At 45.0% G+C, this 11,082-nt stretch overlaps 1 protein-coding gene across 2 annotated transcripts in view; it reads right to left on the bottom strand.

Annotated features, from left to right (window-relative positions):
- Positions 1-10,574, bottom strand: part of Chpt1 (choline phosphotransferase 1) — a 32,741-nt gene extending 22,167 nt beyond the window's left edge. The window contains exon 1 of one of the 2 annotated variants that reach the window (XR_004112951.1): positions 10,109-10,509. Coding sequence is in view for 1 of the 2 variants with exons in the window: in XM_031350253.1 (XP_031206113.1) it covers positions 10,109-10,381 (273 nt within the window). In the remaining variant the exon portion in view is untranslated. Of the gene's footprint in view, positions 1-10,108 lie in introns of both variants that reach the window. The other variant, XM_031350253.1, reaches the window with a different exon arrangement.
- Between the last annotated feature and the right edge of the window lie 508 nt (positions 10,575-11,082).

Raw genomic sequence — 11,082 nt, forward strand, 5'->3', positions numbered from 1 at the left:
AAACGGAATGACCAGGGCTCTACTCAGTTTCAGCACAGCCCTATCTCAAATACCTCACTTCACTTTCCTGCTCCAACCCACCCAACAAAGTCCAATGCCTGGGTTGTTTATGGCTTGAGTTATTCCCTTGCTAAGCGTTCCCCTACATCCAGCAAAGCCCTTGTGTCCCCTCCTTTGAGAACACACCTCTTTCTCCACCTATGCTTTCTTCACCTAGAAAGAAATCAAAGGACATGCCATACTGGTCACTATACTCCACTCTGAAGCACACCTTCTACAGGGGTTTGATTTCCAGTTGCGGTATGGTTCATGTTCTTAGGATTATTGGCATCTCGAACACAAACATTTAAGAAATACTAACGAGGGTATCTGTGACTTTGTAACAATACTCTGTCTTCATGGGGCAGTTTTCTTGGTTTTAAACCACTTCCCAGCTGGCAGCAGTAAGTTACGACAGCATAGCTCTAGTCAATGAAGATTGAATTTAGTCAAGGGAAAGAATATATGAGTCATTCCGTTTTTTGTTTCTTTAAATAGTCAACTGGTATCTTAGTTCTTTTCATTTTTAGTCATGTGTATGTGTGTCTGTGTGAGGGTGTGGCACATGTGTCTGGATGTCTGTGAAAGCCAGAGGTATCTAATCTCCTGGAGCTGGAGGTTCTGGTGGCTGTGAGCTACCTGACCTAGGTGCTGGGAATCCAACTTGAGTCCTCTGGAAGTGAAACGCATGCTCTTCACCACCTCTCCAGCCTGTCAATGAACATTTTTAAATCTGTAGTTTAAATGAACGGAAACAAATGGCAAAAGGCTTTCCACATCAAACCTCTCCTAGATCTTTAAAACCACATATCAGATGCTTTCAATGGTAACGTGACAGGCAGCACTGCATTACTGTCATGACTCAGTTATGAAGGACAGGGTATTGAGTCATGATGATACTCTACTTGTTTCTCTTAAAATGGTATTTTCCTTCTTTCATTTATAAGCAATGGTTTAGCAATGATGATTATTTTCATAAGCTAAACGATAATCTAGAAGGGACATGTGGTGCTTTTAATACAAGAATTTGAGAGGTCTACTGCTATTCTTCTCATTTGTAAGATTTTTGTTTTACTTTATGTTCTGGAACTCACGCTGCAGACCAGGCTGGCCTCAAACTCAGAAATCCACCTACGTCTGCCTCCCAAGTGCTGGGATTAAAGACATGCGCCGCCACCACCACCTGACAAGATTTTTTTTTTTAATTTGAAGAAAATCAGTTTAATTTTTTCATTTTAGTTTATTGGAAGGAGCTGGCAAAGAAAAGTGATGGAACTAATCAGCCAGTATAGACCAAAAGTTATTTTAATATTCAATGTATCTAGGTTAAAAACAAGAGAAAAGAAAATTTTTTTCTTACACAGAAAGACACAGAAGGTAGTAAACATCAGCTGTTATCTGAGTTTCGTGGAGAAAGAAACCTCACAAATACCCAGATCCTGGTACGTTAAGGATCCTGAAGAAAGTCTGCTTGATCAGAAAACAAACAAACAAACAAACAAAAAACATAAAGAAGACTTCTCTTGGCGGCCAGCTGTCCTTAACAATGAGTATTGACTAGTAGCTTCAGGTGCCACTTAAGTTCTGGAAAATCATTAGAGAGAAGACCAGACTGTTGAACTCTAAGCACTCAAACCTCTTCTGTGTCTGAAGCTGGCACTTTAAATCCCATACATGTCAGAAGGCAGCAGAGTGAGAAACCCAAGAGTGTCACGTATGTACACAGGCTTGGACGGAAGGAACGGACTCCTCTGTGGAGCTTCAGTCAGCCAGGAAGAAAATGAGTTCCCAATGGCTCAGATGACTTGACTTAAGGAGGGCATACCACTTCTCATCAATCCACAGGAAGGGCTAAGAGAGAGGGATAGGGGAGGCTATCGATGCCTGTAAGGCCTTCCATAGCAGGCCACACTGAGCCTCCTGGAATGAGGCTCTTTAAAAGCCTACTGATGGAGAAACAAGAAGACAAAAGGAGGAACTGAGGTAGAGAAGGGCTTTCCTAAGAACGAGCGCCCTGGGTTGTAGAGTAACTGGATGATTGCTGTCACTGGCTGTGCATGGTCCCAAGCAGGTTCAGAGTACAGCAGTGGATCCTCAAACAGGAGGCCCCAGAAGCTTCCATGCTGGAAGGAAGACATGTCAGAGACTAAAGTATAGAGAAAAGACTCCAGGAGCCCAAGAAGGCAGAGTTCTTTCCCAATCAGGCCCCCTAATCATAAAGCTAAATCTATATTACAAAATACCCTGCTTATCAGAATTCAAGTCATGTGGAGGGAAGTAAGGGAGAGTGTGGGTAACTGTGTATGTTAACATTAACTGTGAGAAGAGATCAATACTAATCCTGAGTCTTTCAGTGTGTGAGGAATAGGAAGGAGACAGGGCGTATGCTGAGCAACACTTACACATCTGCTTACTGGACAAACTTCACTTGTGATTTAGACTTGCAGGCACTGGGCTTTCTGGACAAAAGTCATTGCATCCTCTGAATCAAAGTGCTAGATCACATTGACCTCAAGACATGTTTCCTCTCTAGATTATGTAACATGACTTCCAGGCATTAGGTTTGTGACATCTGCTATATATGACCCACGAGGTAAATATCTAGATGAAGAGAACCAAGTGACATTCTAGCTAATTCCACCCAGAAACAGTTTGCAGTAATCCCCTCAAAAAAGAGAACCCCCCTCCCAGGCTTTCTTCTGGATTCTATGTGCACCCAGACCCTTGCTGTGCCAAGGTGAAGAGAGTTAGAGAAATTACTTAACTTCCCAGAGACTCAATAACCAAACATGAGACAAAGAAAGAAAAGAAACAATCATTGTCTCCTGAGAATTAAGCACATTATTACAGGTGAAGGAAGCTCTTGTGGAAGTATCTAGAACAGGAAAGGAGTTCTCTTCTGGATAACACTAGGAAACTCATGGGTGATGTTTTTGTCTGAACAGGACAAACCTAGGAACTTACTTCGTGTATTTTGAAAAAAAAAAAAAGTCAATACAGCACATCTAAGATTGTATACATGTAAAGCTGAGAATGAGTTTATGTTTATGAGTCTGATGGTTAGAGTGGACCGAGTGAAAAACAGCAACTCTCTCAATTCAGGATCTCTTTTTCAAATGAACAGGTTGGAGGCTTCTGGGATAAGGTTTGCCCTCAGGGAAGCCGGTTGTCTTGGAAACGGGTTGTCTTCTTCCGGAAGAGTGTCAGAAGCCTCCGTGAGGACTGCAGCGACTCTTTGTACCCACTTTGCTGTCAGCAGGTCACAGTGACCACGTCACGGCCTGGATGTCATGTTATCTCTAAATTTGCTATACCAAACAACTCAGTCTACTGCTTTTTGATTTTAGCTTCACTCAAACTTTTAGATCATTGGCAGATACAGTCAGATGGTTTACCAAAGAGTTACATGATTGGTCCTAAAAGAATCTTTGTCCCCCTCTGAAACGTCATGAGCCAGGCCTATACTGTGTTTCTCTTGGTCTTACCAACCCCTACCAGAATAGCCTCATACGCTGTTTACATCATTCCAGGTCTTCTCTGGCCCACAACTCCAAACTCTCCCACATTCCTCCCATAAAGCAGTTCAAAAGCCTGCGAACCGTATGATCAAGTACATTAAAAAATGTCCTCACTCCTTGCTGCTGATTTTCCATAGTGGTTAATTTTCTTGTTGTAGCAGAATGTATGACAAAGATTCAGAGGAGAAGGATTTATTCTGGCTCGTGGTTTAGGTAGTGATATAATCCACCATGGTGGAAAGGCGCGGCAGGAGGGTTAGAGAACACTGGCCCACACTGTGCCCCACAGTCAGGAAGCAGTGAGACATATGCTGGTGTTCACTGATTCCCTTTTCTGTCCAGTCGCCCATGAAACACTGCTTACCCACATCCATTCTTCAGTTAACCCCTCTGGAAACATTCCCAGACACACTCCAAAGACCCCAAAGATCCTAAATCCTGTTGACCGAGTTAGATTAACCAATCACTGGAATAGGCAATACCCCAGGAGTCTTCTGAAATGGAAATTTAGGAAACACTAGAACTATTCGCTCTCTATTTTCTGAAATTTTATACTTAAATATCCATACTTCAGCTGGCATCCGCATGAAAATGGAAACTGCATTTCTGAATGTTAAGAAGGAAGAAAAGGAAAGGAGAAGAGACAGGCTGTGTGTGTGAAGGATGTGACGCTGCTCAAGGTGGCTTTACACCCTGTCAGGTGAGTCTGACATTTTTAAGAGAACTTGCAGTGTCTCCAGTAGACTGCTGTCCCAGCTCAGGAAAACAGACCACTCAGAAATAACTGAACACTTCACTCCTGTAGCTTTTCTCGCTTATACTATGTGAGGTGTTAAAACTCTTCACTGTGGGCTGGGGAGACAGCTGGCATCAGCTGGCTGAGTTATCATGAGGTTCAGTCCTCTGTACCCACATAAAAAGACAGGTGAGTAGTTTATGATCCCTGTGCTGGGGAGGCAGAGATAGGAAACCCTTGGGGCATACTGGCCAGCCAGCTTAGGTTAATTGAGCCCCTAAACCCAGTAAGAGATCATGTTTCAAAAACCAAAATTTGCCGAGGGTGGCGGTGGGGGTGAGGGTTGGGCTCGTGAGAAATAACACTGGAAATTGACCAAACACACACACACACACACACACACACACACACAGAGTGTTTATTGGGAGCCTGTGACAAACAGGGCACTTCTTTGTTCTCAAAGGCAATTTTCCTTCAGGGCAGGTGAATGGTCAGGAAGAACATCCTTGGCCAAATAGAACAGCCTCGGGGGCTCACTGGTTTCCTCTTGGACTTCTGGCCTCAGCTCAGTTTTACACACTAGCACTGAGTAGAGCACAGGAGCAGGGCCAAAGACACCCATACAACACTCACGAAGGCATTCAGCCAGGCACTCCAGGACCAAGGGTTTGCTCCAGATCTGAGAAGCCCTTTGAAAGGTGGCCTTTCTTTTTCTCTTTGTTTTGAACAGTCCTGTATTACTTTCCCCATCTTTGGTACTTCTGGAGTTCGCGTTGAAATGCTAAGGGGAGCAGAGAAGAAGGAAACTCCCACCCCAAATCTACTATTGGTATATCGAATGCATTAGACAACCAATAAATGTTCTGTTCTCTAACTCAATGAGAGGGGTCAGCGACTATGCCCCGGCCTAATGAAACAAGAACAGGATGTCTAATTCTTCCTGTACACCACTATGTCACATGCTGGCAATACTCGGTGCCTGGGCTGGAGAGGTGGCTCAGAGGTTAAGAGCACTGACTGCTCTTCCAGAGGTCCTGAGTTCAATTCCCAGCAACCACATATGCTGGCTCACAACCATCTGTAGTAGGGTCTGGTGCCCTCTTCTGGTGTGTCTGAAGAGAGCAGTGGTGGTGTACTCATATGCATAACGTAAATAAATAAATCTTTAAAAAAAAATACTCGAAAAAAAATACTTGATGCAGACTTCTATGGGAGGAGCAGCATATTCTTTAGAAATTAACTAGAGTGCAGTCACCAAGACACAGAAACAAATCACAAAGGAAAGCTGATCCTGCAAGGCCTCTTCTAGGTACATCTGGAAGGTATAATGAGGCAAGGAAGCACCAGAATGTATGGAAACATCTGTTCCCAGGTGCCAGAGAGCAACATTGAATCCTGGGGCCTGTTATTTATTTTATGTGAGTATATTGTAGCTGTCTTCAGACACACCAGAAGAGGGCATCCAATCTCATTACAGATGGTTGTGAGCCACCATGTGGTTGCTGGGAATTGAACTCAGGACCTCTGGAAGAGCAGTCAGTGCTCTTAACTGCTGAGCCATCTCTCCAGCCCGTCTTCCCTACTTTTTAAACTTTCTTCATCTTCTGGCAGATGGGAATTGATATTTTCTTTTAGTAAGAGAGGCCACTCCCTTACAAGACTTAATAAATGATGCTTGACAAAGTATTGAGCTGGTTTAAATGAATGAATGAATGAATAAATAAATAAATAAATAAATAAATAAATAAGAAGTGATTAAAAGGAAATACAGATCTCAAAGAATTAAGCCTAGTTTTAAAAAAATATGAATGGGAATATATATACAGCCCTCAAAAGTCACTAACATGAATGTAAACACATAGATTAAGAAGGTAGAGAGAAAATATCAAAGTGAATAGGTAAAAGAGGATCATGCCACAGTTTATATCAGCCCTTCCCCCACCAAAAAAAAGGTAAGGAAGTATTTTGTAATAGAGAACCCTACTGTAGCTGGGGCTCCCCATCCCTCTTTGTCCTTTTGCACCTCCATAAACCTTTGGATAACAAGAAGCCCCACTTATATGTTAATGTCTAACTTTCTTTAGATTTCCAGAACCCAGATGGCTTTTCCACCACTCTTCCTTAGTAACTACTGGGAAGAGAAGGTGCAAGCTGGTCACAATGCTCTGGAGAGCACACACACTCTGGCTAGCCAAGACTGCTAACCCTAGCTTCACTGCTGCCTGCTCTCCATGGAGACTCCCCTAGCAAGGAAAAAACTTTAAGGAACCAGCTCTTCCAGCTCCTTCAGGGCCGGCTTGTCCATAAACCTGCTTCCTTTCTACCAATGCTTATTCTTCTAAACACTGGGTACCTCACTGGCTAGGAGCAAAGGATATTTGATTCTGGTAATGCTAGAAGCCTGAAGCTAGAATTAGCCTTGAATCACCAACTTATCAGACATACACTTTTAAAAGGGCATTAAATAGGCTCTGGGACCTTTTTAATGTCCTAAGAATCTATGATTCTACTTCAGCAAGCGATAGCCAAAGATGAGAGAGCCCAAGGATCATATACTCAAAAGTGGTTAAGTCCTTCATCAAGGTGTGTGTGGGGGGAAGGGGGGGCATTCTACCCATTTACTAACATTCACTTATGCTCAGACCAAACAGGTAAATATTTAGTCCAAGAACAACTAAAAGGAAGCTGAGGAAGCCACCTCTCAAGATACACTGTGTTGGTTTGCTCATACACCCAATTAGCAAACACTATGCAAGACACTGTGTCACCAGTTGAAATCTGGTACAGTTGTCCTGCTCAGTAAAACTACACATAACTCCGGGCAGTGGTGGCGCATGCCTTTCATCTCAGCACTTGGGAGGCAGAGGCAGGCGGATTTCTGAGTTCGAGGCCAGCCTGGTCTACAGAGTGAGTTCCAGGACAGCCAGGGCTAGACAGAGAAACCCTGTCTCTGAAAACAAAAACAAAAAACCTCCACAAAACACATAACAAAAAGAAACAGAGACTTTCTACTGGAGATCTATAGAGGCCTGCAGCAGCAGAAACAGAGCTTTCTGGAATCCTAGTCCCCACTTCAAAGCTCTATAATCCTGGAAGATAATTTCTCTTCCCTTTCCAAATCTATGAAATGGGGGGTAGTAACTATCTTCTTCATGAGACAAGGAGACTGATATAAACTAACAGCTCTGAATAGACAATTCTGAATAGAATTGCCTGATAGACAGAAAACAGCCTGCAGCTGTTAGTTACCACTCCCAGGATTGTGGGAGAATGAGTGGTTCATTTGACTTAGAAGACAAAAGCTCCTGGGGCAGTAGTGTTAGGGGGAAACAGAACTAGAACTGGGCACTGAAATACAGGTAGGTAACTGGATATGTGAAGGAGGAAAGGATGAGAAGAAAAATCCCTGCCATAGCAAACTGTTCACCTTGAGTACAGGGAAGACCCCTAAGCAAAAAGGATGCTCTGCAAAGAGCTTTGGAGCACTATTAAGAGTTATAGACACTCGATATAAACTGCAGCCTTTCTGATCCGCTTCCCTTCGCTCCCAATCACGATCTAGAAATAAGTGTGTATAGTTAGTGAGTTCCAGGTCAACCCGATCAACTAAGTGTACCCTAACTCAAAATTAAAAATAAAATTTAAAAACTACTGGAGCGAATCTAAGCTCCATGGCAGAGCTTTCTTGGCTATCCCGTTGAAGGCCCTGGTTCAGTCTCCAGTATGGCCTGGGTACATACAGTGCGTAAAAGAAATATACAGTGCATAAAAAGGCACTATGATTCCTCACTTTTGAGAATCAAAAACTTCCAAGTTAGGTCAAAGTCACTTAACCTCCGTGGACTTCAGTTTCCTCTTATGAAAATATGCCACTGTTACTTCAGGCTGGAGAGAAGGAATTCTAAGACAATAGGAAGGCCACCATAGGAAGGGAAAACTCACCAACCTCCTCAGGTTGATAAGGGTTAAACCTGCAACAAGTGGGAGCGCTCTTCACATACATACTTGCATCATATAAAGCGCCAGTGTTTTCACACATGCCACAGATCCAACCAAACGAATGTATCCTTCACAGTTAGATCAACTTGGATCTGAATTTTATCAAGCCATGCCATTTATTAAAGCAAAATAGCCAGAAACTATCCGTAGTAGCGACATCTTATGTGGATCCTACAATGTTGTTCCTCTTCTTAGGCCACTTAGAGGCAGGATCCAGTGACATGCACTTTACAAACTCGAATAATTATCTACCATCTATCTACTCCTTAGCTCTTTTACCTGGGCTGGTCTGGCTTTTCACATGTTTAAGTGCTTGCCCAGAGCCTATGATATCCTCTTTGAACAATGAGTCTAAGCCTATAAGGTAATCACAAATTTATCTCATCCACAGGTCCCCTTCCACCCTAGGGCCTTAGCCCTTGTTTATCCATTCTAAGTGCTCCATCCGCAGATGGATGGTGAATGACATCAATGCTGACAGCTTAATTGGCTGATGCCAGAAACACCCATAGACTGTTAGCCAAATCTAAGCCCGATCAAAGCTAAATTTTATTATGCATGCTTCACAACACTGTTTACCAACTGTGTATTTTTCATGGGTTGAGAGAGTTTTACTTTGTTTAGTAAAGTGCAGGGCCCTACAATTATCTGCATGTATAATTCGGTCCTCACGGCTGCCTTGTAAAATTGGCCTGGCAAACATTATTTCTATTTTTCAACACAGGAAAACAGATGGGGTAGGTCTGCCATGGTGGAGGCTGATGGGGAAGCCAAGCCTTTCACTTGCAGGCCTGCCATGCTTCCATCCTGATACAGTGAGCTTCCAGGGGTTAGGGAACTGGTGAAATCCCAAACAGCTTAGTGTTTTCAAATCACTTGAAAACAAGTTTGCTGAGGTATGTGTGACTAACACAGTCATCGACAGGCAAGATGCTTTAAACGGCAGGCTCCACTGAGCCCTTTTAAAAAAAGAAGTGTTTGCATGGATGCAGAACATGAACTATTTCTATTGTATTCCTGGTTATCTAATCTCGACTCTCTCATTTGCGCACGATCTATATTTACATGTAATTATGGAGGAAGCGTAAAGAAAGTAATGTCATGGAATCCGCAAGGCAATGTTATCCTATATAGTTTATCAAGGCTTTCCCTTGTTTTCATGCTCTCTATACCCAGCCCAAGGAACCACTTCTGATCACCATTGTCAAAAGCCTATGTTACTTAATATTCTTACTTTAGACATAGATTGGATATAATTACAACTAATAAAATATGTTGGCTTTTATAATCTCTAGGCCTAGATAACTGTAAGAACTGTCACCTACACCCTGCTTGTTTTCATGAAAAAGTCAATGAAGCAACGAGGAAGTTGCTTATCTTATCCAGAAATAACTTATCCTTGATCAGTGCTACCAGTAATTTCAGGATCACTAGGCACCACCTTTGAGAAACAGAGAATTATAAAGTGCTAAAGGGCATCTCGGCCTTACCCAACCCTTCCACAAGTCCTGCCAGCATGGAGATGTATGTGGGTATTTAATCCCCAGTGTGCGAAATATGGGCTGGTGGTCCCAAGGCCCCAGGGATGAAGTGGGAAGACAGGGCTGCGCAGTGACCTTGACAGCCCCTTCCAGGAACGCTCAGAATGGTCGCAGGATTGGGGTAGTGGCGTGACAGTCTCTAGGAGCCCCCGGGGAGGCTGAAAATGAACAACACCAAGGGACAGCGGTCTGGTCGCGTCCGCACCTCCCTCACGGGGTCTCCCGGCTCCGCCCAAGGGCTCCAGGGAACAGTACCGGCGGGCGGCCAGCCCTACCTCCTCTGTGACCGTAGGGCAGTAGAAGATGAGCACTAGTGTGGTGACCAGGTTGATGGCGAGGCCGATGAGGGTGATGGTGTTGGGGGCCATCCAGAGCGGGATCCATTGGAGCAGCCAGGTCCAGTAAAGCTGCAGCGGCGGCTCGAGCAGCGACTCTCCCACCGCGCTGTAGCGGTGCTCCTCCAGCCGCCGCAGCTGCGCGGCGCTGAGCGGCTCACCTAGCGCCTTCACCCAGCGCGGCGCCGGCCTGGCCCCGGCGCCCGCCGCCATGGCCGCCTGCGGGGCCCGCCGCGACCCAGCGCAGCCCGCGGCCCGCGCGGCGGGGCGGAGAGAGCCGAGCGAGGGCACAGCGCCCGGGCCAGCTCCGCCGGTGGGACTCACTTTGCAGCGGACCGCGGGGGCGGGGCCGGGCCGCTGGGGGCGGGTCCTCAGCGAGCTCGCGGGCGGTGGCGAGGCTGGGGGCGGGGCCTCAGTCAGCTTGGCTCGGGACGCCCGGGCGGGGTCACTGCAGCCTGCGCTTTCAAACACTGATCGAGGGCAGCGCTGGCTCTGCCCGCTGTTGTCTTTTCTATTGGGGCTCGAGGGTTCGCCCCCCCTCTCCAGCCTTTGCTCAGGTTTTCTTGACGACGCCTGGCTAACCTGGGTCCTGGTTGAGCTAGGTTTTCTACTGAGTGGTAGGTACAACTCTTGACTAGTGTGTCTATGCTCTGGCCTTTTATTAGTCAAGAAAATGTCGCCTACTGAGACCTGGAGTGGTCACCATGTATGTACTGATCAGAAAACATTCAAGCACCATGGAGGGAATATACAAAGACCCCTCCGCATATTAGCTTAGTTAACCCTCACTAAGGGGTCAGACAGCTAGGTTTTAAAACAAACAAACAAAACCCCCAGATCTTAGAAATACAGTCGTCAAAGGGGAACTGAATGTTTGAAACTCAAATGCCTGTTTTTTTTTGTTTTTTTTTTTT

Source organism: Mastomys coucha, unplaced genomic scaffold (genome assembly GCF_008632895.1).
Source record: "Mastomys coucha isolate ucsf_1 unplaced genomic scaffold, UCSF_Mcou_1 pScaffold4, whole genome shotgun sequence".
Classification (NCBI taxonomy): domain Eukaryota; kingdom Metazoa; phylum Chordata; class Mammalia; order Rodentia; family Muridae; genus Mastomys; species Mastomys coucha.